This window comes from Bombina bombina, chromosome 3, assembly GCF_027579735.1.
Source record: "Bombina bombina isolate aBomBom1 chromosome 3, aBomBom1.pri, whole genome shotgun sequence".
Taxonomy (NCBI): Eukaryota; Metazoa; Chordata; class Amphibia; order Anura; family Bombinatoridae; genus Bombina; species Bombina bombina.
The window spans coordinates 646,390,035-646,406,468 of record NC_069501.1 but is presented as its reverse complement, the minus strand read 5'-3'; the positions used below and the strand labels follow the sequence as shown (position 1 = coordinate 646,406,468).

General features: G+C 37.4%; 1 protein-coding gene across 1 annotated transcript in view; it reads left to right on the top strand.

Moving 5' to 3' along the window:
• Nucleotides 1–12,975: 12,975 nt before the first annotated feature.
• Nucleotides 12,976–16,434, top strand: part of LOC128652464 (multidrug and toxin extrusion protein 1-like) — a 199,121-nt gene continuing 195,662 nt past the window's right edge. The window contains exons 1-2 of the mRNA XM_053705402.1: nucleotides 12,976–13,065; nucleotides 16,157–16,305. Coding sequence (XP_053561377.1) covers nucleotides 12,976–13,065; nucleotides 16,157–16,305 — 239 coding nt within the window. The remainder of the gene's footprint in view (nucleotides 13,066–16,156; nucleotides 16,306–16,434) is intronic.

The following is a 16,434-nucleotide window of genomic DNA, read 5'->3' as shown; positions in this document are numbered from 1 at the left end:
TTACCCCTCTACTTATTATCCAGGACTCTACTACACTTTTTAACTACCAGTCATCTGAGAATAGTTGATGTATGCAATGTTGCGTTGAATGCGTTTTGGAATAGCCTGGCGTTGTTAATAATTCTGTCATTTTACTGTTTTACACATGTGTTATGTAATTTGGTGCCTTACCTCTTTACATTACTTACCTAAGATTTTTTATGATTCCAACATGCTGGAATTGTGGTAATTCACTACTTTTCTTCCAGACATTTGTGATCTGGTTTTTCATACACAATGTCTAGAAATATGTCAAGTTTTGTTTACCGTAGAACTGAGGTCATGTTATCAATTTGAATAATATATATGTTGTGGAATATTTACATGAACACTTATACTCAAGACACTCACACTATGTGAGAGGTTTGAATACAGATATTAAGCGTCGGGTAGCTATGTCTTACTATCATAAGCTTCAAACTAATGTCCTTTTCCTACAAGAGACTAACCTCATTAATACTAAAATCCCCAAATATTGGTCCAAGGTATTTACACAGCGCTTTCACATTACGATGGATTCCAAGAAGAGGGGTGTCTATTCTAATCCATTCATCTCTTAACTTTACACATGAATCCACTATTTTGGACCCTGAAGGCAGATACCTAATAGTAAAAGGTCATTTAGCCGATTCTGATATTATTGTTTGCAACATATATGCACTGAATGAGAATCAACATACTTTTTTAGGAATATATCTCATTTGCTCACACATTGGTCTCAATATCAGATTATAATGGCAGGATTCCTCAATATTAATATGTCCTCAATTGTCGCTACTTCAACTACTAAAATCACTAATAAACAACAGCACCATAGCAGAATGGTAAGATCTATTCAGGACACTCTAGCTCCTCACACACTTACAGACTCCTGGACATTTCTATATGATAATACAAATGATACCACATTCTATTCTGCAGCACATCGTTCCTACACTAGGATATATTACATATTTGTTAGTCAGATTTTACTCCCCTTCATGCTATCCTCCGAGATTCACACATGTACATGGTCTGATTACTCCCCAATGTCCCTCCTCTTGGATGGGGCTATAGATTTTAAGAGATCAAGGACATGGACTTACGACCCTAGTTATCTTAAAGACAAAATAATTTAAGACAAAACTATCAAAATGCTGACTAAATTCTGGAATATAAATTTACATTTTACTAACAACCCACTAACTACGTGGGCTGCACATAAAGCATATATGAGACGGCTTTTGATTCAAAGTAAATCCCACCTTAACCGCCAAAGAAATTCCATGATATTACAACTTCAGACTGATATATCAAATTTAGAAGCCCAACATAAACGCACACAAAAACAATCCACTTTAACTGACCTAAATAAAAAGTGAAATATCTTAAACAACATTCTAAACACTAATGCAGCAAAAGCGATATTAAAACTGAACACACAATATTACATTTTTGCCAATAAACCCGATAAACTATTAGCTAATAAAATTTGTGAAAGATGTAAGGCTTCGGCCATCCCAGTCATAGTCAATTCAAAAGGAGCTCCAACTTCCCACCCTAAAGAAATAGTCATTACTTTTGCTGACTTTTACAGAGAGTTATATGATGGTAGGAAGGTTTCTCATTCCCTCTCCACAGAATCTTCCACTTCCAAATTTCTGACAACAGCTAAATTAAATGTTCTTTCAGAAAAAGACCGGGAGTCCTTAAACTTTTAGATCCAGTCCTTAGAGATCACCTCAGCTATAAAAAAAAACTTAAAAAAGGGAAAGCCCCTGGCCCGGATGGGTTCCCTGGGGAACATTACAAATTGTTTAACCCCTTAAGGACCAGCGACGTACCCTGTATGTCGCTGGCCTTTTTTTGGGACTTGATTGTTTTATACTGTGGTCTTGCCACCAGCGTTGAGACTGCTCTATTCCACAAAGCCTTCTGGAGGGAGGGCATTAATAGCGTGTTCTTGCTAGATTTGTGCTATTATGTCCTGAAAAAACCCTTAACGACCAGTGACATACAGGGTATATTGTGGTCATTAAGGGGTTAAATCCATTCTGATTCCCCATTTAGCCAAATTCTGCAATCACATTTTAGAAGGACATGCTATCCCCCCTGAATTACTAGCAGCCAGAATTGTGGTCATTCCCAAACCTGGTAAGAATCCTAAATTTTTCCCAAGCTATCACCCCCATCTCCCTTATCACCCAAGACCTCAAAATCTTTACCAAAATTCTCTCCAATAGACTCAAATTGATTTTACCCACTTTAGTGCACCCTGATCAAGTCGGCTTTATAAAAGATAGGAAAGCACCCGATAATATTAGACGTATGATTGACACTATTATCTTAATGAGACCAAAACTCCTATCTTTGGATGCAGAGAAGGCTTTGACAGAATTGACTGGAGATACTTACTGTCGGTACACCAAACTATGGAATTTGAGGGGCCTTTTATCACCGCTATTAAGGCAATCTATTCAAAACAGCAACAGGCTATAAATCCCAAATTTTCCCATTTCTCAATGGAACTAGACAGGAGTGTCCTCTTTCGCCCCTATTGTTTGCCCTCTGTATAGAGCCACTGTCAGCTCAAATTAGACTCTCTTCCGATATCACTGGAGTTAGAATACAATCCATCACATAACTCTATTTGCGGATGACATTTTATTAACTATCACCAAACCACTTCTCTCACTTCCTAACCTCTACAAATTACTGGACTGCTTTTCCGCTATATCAGGTTACAAAATTAATTTAGATAAAAGCGAAGCTCTCCCCATAGCATTACCACATCAAACACAGGAACTCATAGAGGCTAATTTTGACTTGAGATGGGCCAAACGGTCTATCAAATACCTGGGGATTTACCTGACAACTCATAATAGTCATTTATATAAATAGAATTATCTTCCTCTATTTAAAGACATACATCGCAACCTTCAAAAATGGTCCACTAACTAATTTTTCTGGTATGGCCGACTGGCAGCGGTTAAAATGAACATCTTGCTGTGCTTATTATATCTTTTTTACAGCACTCCCGATTAGGCTTCCACCTTCGGAATTAGCTATTATCCAATCTAAACTAATAACATTTATCAGGGGGGAAAAAAAAATCACCCAGAATTAAATTGTCTATCTTTACAAGACATAAAACACTGGGAGGGGTGGGAGCACCCAACCTAATAGATTACTATAGAGCAGCTATATTAGCCCAAACAACTCTCCTAAGTAGACCAAATTCAGACACCCTCTGGACTACTCTGGAAAAAGAGATGGGAGGATGGAATTACACAGACGACATACTTTGGGATGCACAATCTCACAACTCCCATCAGCAACATCCTAAACCCCCTACATTAGAAGCCACACTAATCTCATGGAACAATACAGTGAAATCTCCCAATTTAAGACCTCAAAAATCATGGACTATGCCGATTAGATTTCGCTTACCACCAGACTCTCGAAGACTAGTAGACAAATGGTGTAATAAAGGCCTTTATAGGGTTGCCCACCTAAGGAACAATAATAAAACTATGTCATATACCCAGCTACAAGCTAAAATTGCACAAAATAGACCAAAACATACCATATCAAGGTTGACATTGCAATACAATCATCAGATATTCATTCTAAAACTCAGTTGATTACTAATTGGGAAAGGGACATAGGTATTGAAATGGATAATCAGGAGTGGGCTGATTTATCTAGCTTAACAGACAAGGGACTCCTAAGTGCAGACCTAAGGGAAAACGCCATTAAAACCACATTTAGATGGTACTTAACCCCACTCCAAACCTCTCATATGAACCCTAAAGGGAGAAGACATTGCTATAGGGGATGTACTGCATTAGGAACGTGTTCCCATATGCGGTGGGAATGCGATAAGGTGAAGGGGATATGGGACTCTTTATCTATCTTACTCAGCTCTCTACTAAATGAAAACATCCAACTCACACAGGCCCAAGCCCTACTACATGAATGTTTCCATCAATTTAACAAATCAATTAATACCTTCATTAAAATTCTTTGCACCATTACACGGACCTGCATAGCCAAATACTTAAAAACAGGATCTCCCCCTTGGCCAGAAATACTTAGTAAAATAAACACTACTTATTCAATGTACGAATCAGCCTCTTGGGTACTAGATAATAAAGGATCAGTAAACAACATTTGCTTTTATTGAATATTAAAGGACAACGCAACCAACCCACCTTCCCTGGCACAAGCAACCTCCACAACAGATTAATATTTTGCTCACCACCACCACCTTGACCTTTCGAATTCAGATAACCATTAGACTTGTCTACTATAATATTCTTGTACGAAGACACCAAAATGACTCGGTAATTATGTTTACTTACGTTTCCTTTGTATTAGTTTTTTGTTACTTTTTTTTTGTTTCTCTGTTTTTTCTTCCTTTGTCATTTCATATTGATTTTATTGACTATGTATGAATATATGATGTTCTCCTTCGAAACTATGCTCTTGACGATGCCATAGCTGCCTCAAAGACTCTCTAGAAGCCTCCTGCATTCATTCTTAAATGATTCTTGCAGAGAAATGCAATTTAGACTTTCGAGGTTCAGGTGTGAAGAAGCATGGCACAATATGATTTAACACACTGTTTGTAATTAATATTCAGGTAGATTACGAGTTGTACGCTATAGAGGGTTTGAAACGAACACAACAAAATTTGCGTTATTTCACCCTCCATAGCGCTGCCATTACAAATTTTGAAAAAGCAGCCTTGTGCGTGCGATATGGTTGCGTGCAACCTTTCCCCATAGACATCAATGGGTAGGGCGTGTTAGAAAAAACCTAACACCTGCGATCGCGGAATGAAAAGCTCTGTAACGCAACTCCATTGATGTCTATGGGGAAAAAAAGTTCAGTTTAAACCTAACACCCTAACATAAACCCCGAGTCTAAACACCCCTAATCTGCCGCTCCCGATATCGCCGCCACCTAAATAAAGTTATTAACCCCTAATCTGCCACTCCCGATAACCCCTAAACCTCTGGCCTCCCACATCACTACCACTAAATAAACCTATTAATAGCCCCCCACATTGCAACAACCTAAATTAAACTATATTAACCCCTAAACCTAACCCTAAACCTAACCCTAACCGTTACCTTAAACCTAACCCTAATCGTAACCCTAAACCTAACCCTCCTTAACTTTAACATAATTAAAATAGAGCTAAATTAAAGTTAAAATTATTAACTAAATAATACCTGTTTAAAACTAAATACATACTTACCTGTGAAATAAAACCTAAGCTAGCTACAATATAACTAATAATTATATTGTAGCTAGCTTATGTTTTATTTTTATTTCACAGGTAAGTTTGTATTTATTTTAACTTGGTAGACTAGTTAGTAAATAGTTATAAACTATTTACTAACTACCTAGTTAAAATAAATACAAACTTACCTGTGAAATAAAACCTAAGCTGCCTTACACTAAAACCTAACATTACAAAAATAAAAAAACTACCATTACAAAAAAATAAAAAACGCTAAAATTACAAAAAATAAGAAACCTACCATTACAAAAAATAACAAACAAAATTATCCAAAACAATAAAAATTATTTCTATTCTAATACCCTATTTAAAAAAAAAAACACCCCAAAATAAAAAACCCTAATCTATGATAAACTACCAAGGGCCCTTAAAAGGGCCTTTTGTAGGTCATTGCCCTAAAGAAATCAGTTCTTTTTCTACAAAAGAAAAACAAACACCCCCTAACAGTATACAACCCCCCACCCCCCAAATCCACAAAATTAGAGCATTCAGCTCTTTTAAGATAGCCTAAACCCTAATCTAAAAAATAAAACACCCCAAAAACCGTAAAAAAACTAACACTAACCCCTCTTTAGGTACTCACAGTTGATGTAGTCCGACTTGAACGATCTTCATCCCAGCAGCTCCATCTTCATCCATCGCGGGACTGGCATCTTCTTCATCCCTGCAGAGGCAGAGTGGTCGATGCGCGGAGGCGGAGGTCCAGGCGAAGGTCCAAGGCGGAGGTCCATCGATCCGACATGGAGGTCCTCTTCATGCAATCGTCCACTGCACACTGAGGATTCAAATGCAAGGTACCCATTTTATAATGGGGGTACCAATGCATTCCTATTAGCTGAAAAATTAAAATCAGCCAATAGGAAATAGAGTAGCTAAAATCCTATTGCGCCTTGATGAAGACTTCTCGCCGCCTGGATGAGGACTTTGCCACCTGGATGAGGTTGGATGTCCGGACTTCAAAAACTGAAAAGTGGATTGTCGGGGGTTAGTGTTAGGTTTTTTAAAACTTTTTTGGGGTGGGTTTTTAGATTAGGGGTTGGGCTATCTTAAGAGCTGAAACCCCTTTAAGGGCAAGAAAAAGAGCTATTATTTTAGATAATTTGTTTGTTATTTTGTGTAATGTTTTTTTGGGGGGTGTTTTTTTTGTTTTTTTTAGAATAGACATTTTTTTAATTTTAATGGGCAGCAAAAGAGCTAAATGCCCATACAAATGCCCTTTTCAGGGCAATGGGTAGCTTAGGTTTTTTTCAGAGTTAGGTTTTTTTATTTTGGGGGGTGGGTTGGGTGGTGGGTTTTACTGTTGGGGGGTCTGTATTTTTTTTTACAGGTAAAAGCTGTTTTTACTTAGGGCAATGCCCTACAAAAGGCAATTTTAAAGGCTATTGGTAGTTTATTGTAGGCTAGAGTTTTTTTTATTTTGATAGGGCTGTTAGATTAGGTGTAATTGTTTTTATTTTGGATAATTTCATTTGTTATTTGTCATAATTTAGTGTTTTGGTTTTTTGTACTTTAGATTTTTTTGTAATTTATTAGGTTTTATTTTTTGCAATGTTTAATTTTGTAATTTTGTTTAATTTTAGTCTAATATTTATGTTAGTTTAATTTATAGTTTAAATTTAGTTGTTTTTTTTTTATTTCACAGGTAGGTTTTATTTATTTTAAGATAGGGATCTTGTAATTTTAATATAAAGTTGGGGGGGGGTGTTAGGTTTAGGGGTTAATACTTTAATTTCGTTTTTGGCGATGTGGGGTGCTGGCGGTTTAGGGGTTAATAGGTGTATTTAGTGGCAGTGATGTGGGAGGCCAGATGTTTAGGGGTTAATAACTTTATTTAGTGGTGGCGATGTCAGGGAGCGGCGGAATAGGGGTTAATATCTTTATTATAGTGTGGGCAATGTTGGGGTGTGGGGAAAAAGGGGTTAATAACTTTAGTATAGTGTGGGCGATGTCTGGCAGTGGCAGATTAGTTAATACATTTTATTAGTGGCAGCGATGTCGGGAGCGGCAGATTAGGGGTGAATAGGTTTCATTTATTGTTTCGATGCGGGAGGGCCTCGGTTTAGGGGTTAATAGGTAGTTTATGGGTGTTAGTGTACTTTGTAACACTTTAGTTATGAGTTTTATGTAACAGTTTTGTTGCGTGAAACTCATAACTACTGCTCTCAGATGGCGGTACAGATTGTGTCGTATAGGGTGTAACGCAAACTTTTTAGTCTCACAGCAAAACTCGTTATGGCAGCGCTATGGGAATCCCATGCAAAAACGTCAAGACTCGTAATGGCTGCATTGCTGTTTTAACGCTGACATGGCCATTTTTTCAGCGTTAAAACATGAACGCACAACTCGTAATCTACCTGAATGTTAATGTATGAAAAACTTCTTAATAAAAAAAGATTTAAACATAAAGGGCTATGAAACCCAACATTTTTCTTTCAACGCTGAGATAGAGCAGGTGATTATAAACAACTTTCTAATTTACTTCTACTATCAATTTCTTTGTTCTCTTGGTATCTTTTGTTGAAAAGCAGGGACATAAGCTTAGTAGCCGGTCCATTTCTGGAGATCTATATCACAGCAGTTTTGCAAGAGCACTAGATGGCAGCACAATTCCCTGCCATGTAGTGATACAGATGCCCACCTAGGTATCTCTTCAACACAAAATATCATGGAAACAAAGCAAATTTGATAACAGAAGCAAATTGAAAACTTTTTTTTAAATGATATGCTCTGTCTGAATCACACAAAAAAATGCTTGGTTTTCATATGCCTTTAAGTATGAAACGTTTGTATTATTGGAAGAAATTAATAAACAATATGTCAGTCAATGAAATGATCAAATTTAGAAGGCACTTCCGGTGGGCGGGCAAGGAACAAGCAGCTTAACTTTGAAGCTTTGTGTAGATCTATGGTTTAACAGTGAAATCTGAAGGAGTGTCCAGACCTAAGCGGCACTGGAGAGCCTTCATCTCTCCACCCAGCCAAATAACAGCTACGCAGGAAAGCATGGACTAAAAATATATATATTTTTTTTTACTTAAACTGCTTCTAAGACGAGGTGAGTAGGTGAGTAATGGAACACTGTGTCCACATGTGGTTGAATTTTGCTCTCGCGTGTTTAACGAGCAGGCAGAACTCTGTTTGGGAGCAAGGAGACAGATGGCTTATGGCAGTAAAATAAGTGATCAGCGGCGGAAACTCCATACAGACTCCTTCAATACCCTTAATAAGTGTTAGGTGCGGTGAGAACTGCTGGTGAGCCCACTACTTTATCGAAGGAAAACATACCTAGGCTAGAGGGCAATCTGCAAGCCGAGTGTGAGGCGTGGTATTCAGCCCGGAGCACTGTGATCACTTACGACTGAACGTTGCTCTCACGGTGTGTGGAGCGGTTGACCGGCAGATCTGTTGTTGCAACTAGGATTAATATATCTTAGTGAGAAGGCAGCCTGTAAGCCTATCATAAGGTATTATCTTCCACTTGGGTGTCGGAGAGAATGGGAGAGGACATCGGGTATAGAAATCAGTGGAACACGCAGTACCTATACTCTGATCCAAACCTTCAGATAACTTCAATAACTTACAGGAGTCACAGGCTCTCCAGGGTAGCAAAAACTACCATCCCTTTAGTAAGAGGAAACATTATAGACTCATTAAATACACAGAATATATAATAGGTTTTTGCATAGGGATAGATACTTAGGGGCATATCTATCAAGCTCCGTATGGAGCTTAAAGCCCCGTGTTTCTGGCGAGCCTTATGAGTTTGCCTGGCAGGCCAAAAAGTGAGCGGTACAGCCTATAACTACAAGATCTGTACCGTCAACTGAAAGTCAGTAGTTATGAGTTTTACGCTACAAAGCTGTACCATAAAACTCATAACTAAACTGCTACAAAGTACACTAACACCCATAAACTACCTATTAACCCCTAAACCGAGTCCCTCCCGCATGGTAAATACTAAAATAAAAATATTAACCCCTAATCTGCCGCTCCGGACATCGCCGCCACTATAATAAACATATTAACCCCTAAATCGCTGCACTGCCGCATCGCAAACACTAGTTAAATATTATTAACCCCTAATCTGCCACCCCTAACATCGCCGCCGCCACTATACTAAAGTTATTAACCCCTAAACCTCTGGCCTCCCACATCACTAACACTAAATAAATATATTAACCCCTAAACCTAAGTCTAACCCTAACCCCCCTAACTTAAATATAATTAAAATAAATATAAATAAAAATTACAATTATTACCTTAATAATTCCTATTTTAAACTAAATACTTACCTGTAAAATAAACCCTAAGCTAGCAACAATATAACTAATAGTTATATTGTAGCTACCTTAGGTTTTATTTTTATTTTGCAGCTAAGTTTGTATTTATTTTAACTAGGTAGACTAGTTAGTAAATAGTTATTAACTATTTATTAACTACCTAGTTAAAATAAATACAAAGTTATCTGTAAAATAAAACCTAACCTGCCTCACACTAACACCTAACATTACACTCAATTTAAATAAATTACATTAATTAAATACAATTAATTAAATTACAAAAAAATAAACACTAAATTACACAAAATAAAAAGAAATGATCAAACTAATTACACCTAATCTAATAGCCCTATCAAAATACAAAAGCACCCCTAAAATAAAATAAAAAACCCTAGCCTAAACTAAACTGCCAATAGCCCTTAAAGGCCTTTTGCGGGGCATTGCCCCAAAGAAATCGGCTCTTTTACCCGTAAAAAAAAATTACAAACAACCCCCCAACAGTAAAACCCACCACCAAATAAATCCTATCTAAAAAAATCTAAGCTCCTCATTGCCCTGAAAAGGGCATTTGGATGGGCATTGCCCTTAAAAGGGCATTTCGCTCTTTTACATTACCCAAACCCCTAATTTAAAAATCAACCCACCCAATAAACCCTTAATAAAACCTAACACTAACCCCCGAAGATCCACTTACAGTTTTTGAAGACCGGACATCCATCCTCATCCAAGCGGGCAGAAGTCCTTATCGAAGCGGCAAGAAGTCCTCAATGAAGCCGGAAAAAGTCTTCATCCAAGCGGCAAGAAGTCGTCTTTAAGGCAGGCAGAAGTCTTCATCCAGATGGCATCTTCTATCTTCATCCTTCCGACGTGGAGCGGCTCCATCTACAAGACATCCTGCGCGGAGCATCCTCTTCTTTCGACTCCTCTTGAAGAATGAAGTTTCCTTTAAATGACATCATCCAAGCTGGCGTCCCTTGAATTCTGATTGGCTGATAGAATTCTATCAGCCAATCGTAATTAAAGGGTAAAATATCCTATTGGCTGATGCAAACAGCCAATAGGATTGAGCTTGCATTATATTGGCAGATTAGGGGTTAATAAGTGTAAGTAGGTGGCGGCGACATTGGGGCGGCAGATTAGGAGTTAATAAGTGTAATGTAGGTAGCAGCAATGTCGGGGCGGCAGATTAGGGGTTAATAAGTATAGGTAGGTGACGGCGACATTCGGGGCGGCAGATTAGGAGTTAATAAGTGTAATGTAGGTAGCAGCAATGTCGGGGCGGCAGATTAGGGGTTAATAAGTATAGGTAGGTGACGGCGACATTGGGGGCGGCAGATTAGGAGTTAATAAGTGTAATGTAGGTAGCGGCGATGTCGGGGTGGCAGATTAGGGGTTAATAAGTGTAATGTAGGTGTTGGCAATGTCAGGGGCAGCAGATTAGGGGTGTTTAGACTCGGGGTTTATGTTAGGGTGTTAGGTGTAAACATAAATTTTCTTTCCCCATGGGAATCAATGGGGCTGCGTTACAGAGCTTTACGCTCCTTTATTGCAGGTGTTAGGCTTTTTTTAGCCTGCTCTCCCCATTGATGTCTATGAGGAAATCTTGCACGAGCACGTAAAACCACCTCAAAGCAGCGCTTGTATTTGTGTGCGATATGGTGCTTAACGCAACCATATTGCCCACAAACGCAGGTTTTTGGAAAACCTGTAATAGCAAGTTATTATCGAGCCGCTCATAACACAAAACTCGTAATCCAGCTGAAAGATAGCTGTTCTGCGGGCCTATAAATTACATCTTTCCTATTTGAAAGTTCTAAATTACTTATTTTTCAAGATTACTCAGTAGAATTAACTAGGAAATGTAAAGTATTTGCACTCTTATGCTTTGCTCTTAACAAAGAAGGCACAAACATTTTTTTTTTACTTTACCCAGCTAAATTAAAAATCTTGACACCTCTAGGTCCCAAATCTTTTGACTCCCATCAAGAAGCACAGAATTTTTTGGATTACAACTTTAATGCCCCTTCACGGTCTTTATTCCCTCCGGCTTAGAGTAACATAGGACAAGGTTATTTAATCTTTAAATTAGGGAATATTGATGATTAATGTTTACACACTTATAAGGGGTTTTTATTTTTATTTTATTTTTCTTGTTTTTTTGCGGTTTATGGGACACTGAGAATTGCACAAATGAATGTGTTATAAAATAATGGAATTGTATTAATCACTTTGATAGATGATGACTGTAGTATAACTTTCCTCTTAAAGGATATTGAACATGTCTTTATTTGGATTGTCTTATGTCTAGGCTTATATTTAAGATGCTTTGGAATGTAAAATCTGATATGTTACAAAAAGGATGATTAAGGACTTTTTTTTCTCCCTCCCCAGGTTTTAAATGGTATTGGTCACTTTGATGGTTATCACTTATAACTCAAGTTTTATGTTATATAAGATGATGAATTTATTGTATTTTAATTGTTCACATAAGATAAGGCTTTGAAGTAAAATTATGCATCATAATGATTCTCTCACATAATATATTTTTGTTATTTTTTGCATATGTACAGTTTATGGAACACTGAGAACTGCATATTTTGAGGTGCCACAAAAGAATTGTATTGTATTAGTTACTTGGATGGCTGATTCTTGCAGCGCATCCTCCCTTTTAGAGGAGATAGTACACTGGAACACATGTGTTTATTTAAAAAAGGTTTAATTTATATGTTTATGGGTGTGTTTTTTTGAGTTTTTCTCTCTCTCTCTCCCCCTCTCCCCCCTACCATCTCCTTTGTTTCCTCCCTTCAAAGGGTCATATCTACTATATGACCCTTTTTTAAAAAAATTTAATTTGTATCATGGAATGTGGGGTTTTTAACTCCCCCATTAAAAGACAGACAATACTTAACCACTTAAAGGGATAGTCTAGTCAAAATTAAACTTTATTATTCAGATAGAGCATGCAATTTTAAGCAACTTTCTAATTTACTCCTATTATCATTTTTTCTTTGTTCTCTTGGTATCTTTATTTGAATGTAAGCTTAGACGCGGCCCATTTTTGGTTCAGCACCTGGGTAGGGCATGCTGATTGGTGACTACATTTAGACACCAATCAAAAAGTTGTACCCTGGTGCTGAACCAAAAATGGTCAGACTCCTATGCTTACATTCTTGCTTTTTCAAATAAAGAGAGCAAGAGAATGAAGAAAAAATAATAGGAGTAAAATAGAAAGTTGCTTTAAATTGCATGCTCTATCTGAATCATGAAAGTTTAATTTTGACTAGAATATTCCTTTAAGAAGAACATGAATAATTACGGAGAGATTGGGTAGGGTCAGTAGTATTTGTCTCCTATACCAATGCAAAGATGGGAATTGCAATACTTTTTGGCAAACGGCATACAGTTGATGTGGTCAAGTCTGTCAAGGACCCTGAAGGTAGATTTTCTATATTACAGGTCAGGATAGGGGGTAGAGTTTGGGTGCTCTGCAATATCTATGTCCCTAATGAAAAGGCTACTGGGTTTTGGACTGGTTTAATTCAGGCACTGGCCCCATTTCAGGGTATGGATCTAATACTAGGAGGGGATTTTAATTTAGCTCCAGACCCCATATGTGACAGACTCCAAACCTAGGGATGTTCAAAGTTGAGAACATCAATCAGCAAACACGGAAAGTTTGAGGGGAACATTTTTTAAAAATTGAAAGACACTCTTCAACTAGTGGCTATCTGGAGACTGTGCAATCCAGATGGTAGGGATTATACCTGTGCCTCCAGAGTGGTTCCTATTCCCTCTAGAATAGACCTATTTCTAATTCTCATTCCTAGGGTTATTAAGGATAAAATCTATGATGTGATGATTTCATACCACCCACCAATAGAACTGTTTTTTTCAGATGGTCCCCCTGTTAGTAATAGAAATACCTTGCATTTTCCATATTATTTATACTCTTCAGAAAGTTTTCAAAAACATCTAATACATTTATGGAATGACTACTAAAGCAGTACTCTCCGGTAATTTAATAGCATACAATGCTAACTAACATAGGAAAACTAGACAGAAACTTCAACAGTTGCAGGAAAAATTAACTGCAGCTTATTATTCCTATTGTGCAACACCCACATCTTTGACACGAGAGGCTTATTTGACAAGCAAAGAAGAACAGGATGTTTATTTTGCACATCAAGCATCACACTCATTGCTAAAAACCGATAGTCGCTATTACAGATTTGGGAATAGATCAGGTATGCTACTTGCCTCTTTAGTCAAGATGTGATCATCTCGCAAACATGTAGCAGCTATTAGATTTTGCGGTACTATATACAGGACGCCAGCTGCTATTGCAACGGCTTTCGCAAATTACAACAACGCGTTTCTCGGCTACAATGCCGTTTCATCAGACAGCCTGATGAAACGGCATTGTAGCCGAGAAACGCGTTGATGTTGTTTTTAAACTTGTAATAAATCAAGATTTTATCTATACCTTACGTGTTCCTGACTTTGAATGTCCATCCACCTTTCTTACTGACCGTTATTAAGAAGAGCTCCTTGTCTATTGTCTACAATCACCACCGCCGCATACTACAGCTGATTCCGGAGAATTCCCACAGAGCAGCATTGCTCGCAGCTGATTGGAGGTCCTGTGGTGACGTAGATCTGCCTGGGGGTGTCTGTCGGGCGACTCTAAATAGTCCCGACCTGCTGTTTAAGGCACGCTGTTAGTGCCGCTTACCTTGTGAGAATAAACTCTCATTTGGGGGGGGCTCGCATCTAATCCATCTCATCAGATCAACGATACTGTTTTATGTGTTGGCGCCTCTCTTTTTCTATCCCATCTGTGCAGCCAGGATTCCATTCCTTTGGAGAGTGCAGCCGTGAATTCAGCGTAACGGAACCGAGGATTGTCGATTGTACACCAGCGCACCTCTTGAGGATTGTAGATTCTCCGTCTTCCATTATAAACATTTGCTAAACAGCATTATAAACCTAATAAAAAATTACACAAACACAGACTGTATTATCATCAAACTAAGTTTAATGAACAAAAACATTTTTTTACTTGCATTTTTCTGCAAACAGTTCTCTGCATTGTTAGGATGTTAGATAATATCAGGTCTGCAGCTAAGGGAAGTGACTGCTAGATCTTGTTCCTTTGAAAGTTGCTCGATAGCTCAGGTCTGGTTACACTGATTAATTTCAGCTTGCTTGTGTTGCATATCTTTGCTGCAACACAAGCAGACAACTCCACCTACTGGCTATTTTAATCAATGCACTGCTTCTCAATGCTTTTCAATAGCAGTCACATGACTGAAAAAAAAAGGCGTTATTCTGAAACGGCGCAAATTGAACTGTCGTAAACCGTGGGCCACCTTTATGAGAAAGGAATCCTCTTTTGGAATACCTCTGTTTTTATCCTGCCTCAAACAGCATTTGTTATGGGTTCTTTCTCTATTTCTGGATTTTATAAAATCCTTAATTACAAGATAGATTTAGAAGTATTGGATGGGTTGGTGGGTAAATGGAGCATGGATGTGTTGCAGAGGACTTAACACCCTCTACAATTGTTGACAGTTTAAACTCTGTGAAAAAAGCAACTCTTTCTATACCCCTTAAAGAATCTCAATTGAGAATGTTAAATCATGATTATATAACCCCTCATAGTTTATCTAAGTGGAGACTTGCCACTGGGAGAATGCAAAGTATACTCATAATTTTTATACTTGCCCAAGGATTAAATATTTTTGGAGCAAAGTCCAATATTGGATTAAACACTGTTTTAACATTGATACTACCTTGGATATCCCTCAAATTTGCTTATTTCAATGGGATAAAAAAATTGATAAAAAGAAAACACTTCTCATTTTAATTATACTGTTACCTTGCAAGTGAATACTTGATTTATGGACGGTTAGGAATCCTCCCAGAATTCCTTAATTAAACAATTAAATTATATGACAGTTATTTATAGAGCAATGGTGGTACTAAATTGGATAGCTCAAATAGATTGAGAGGTTTTCTTAAAAAATGGCAACCCTATATAAAGACATTAGAAATAGAGATGCAGAGACAAATTTGGTTACCTTTTGCACAAACAGAATTAGTATTAATGGCTAGATTGCAGGGAGAATGGAATTGCCTTGATGACGTTCTAGATGAAACAGTCATGTAATTGTGACATATATAATAAAATCCATCATCTAATCGATGCATAATTTTTTGAGAGAGTGGGAGGGAGGGAAATTTTGTTTTTAGTTTCTTCTTCCTGTCTCCAAATGAGAAAATACAGTTCTTTAATCCCTTGGACAAAGTTAGAAACAGATAAATGTAAGCTTAAATTTTATCACACAGATCTTATGTATACTAAATTAATATTGTATGCTGCATTTTTTCTTTTAATGTTTGTATTGTTATACTTAATGTGATGTTATTAAATATTGATTCTTAATTAAAAAAAAATGTAGAACTATTAAAAGTAGTGTTACAACATGTGGTGTAACTCTAGAATAATAACAAAACAAATGTAGCTTATAATTATATTTCATTTCAGATTTATGGAGGGAAAAACCTGAAACTCATTGGTGTTATTATACAACGCGCTATACTCATCCTCTTTCTTGCTTGCTTCCCATGTTGGGCATTATTTGTTAACACCAAAAGCATTTTGCTTCTTCTTGGACAAGATCCCAAAGTGGCAAGGTACGGTATTATCATTATTTCTTTGATATAGAAAAGAAAGGACTATGGCAGAAAGCAGGGTTACACACAGGATTAAAGGGACAGTAAAGTGAAAATCGAACTTTCATGATTCAGACAGAGCATGCAATT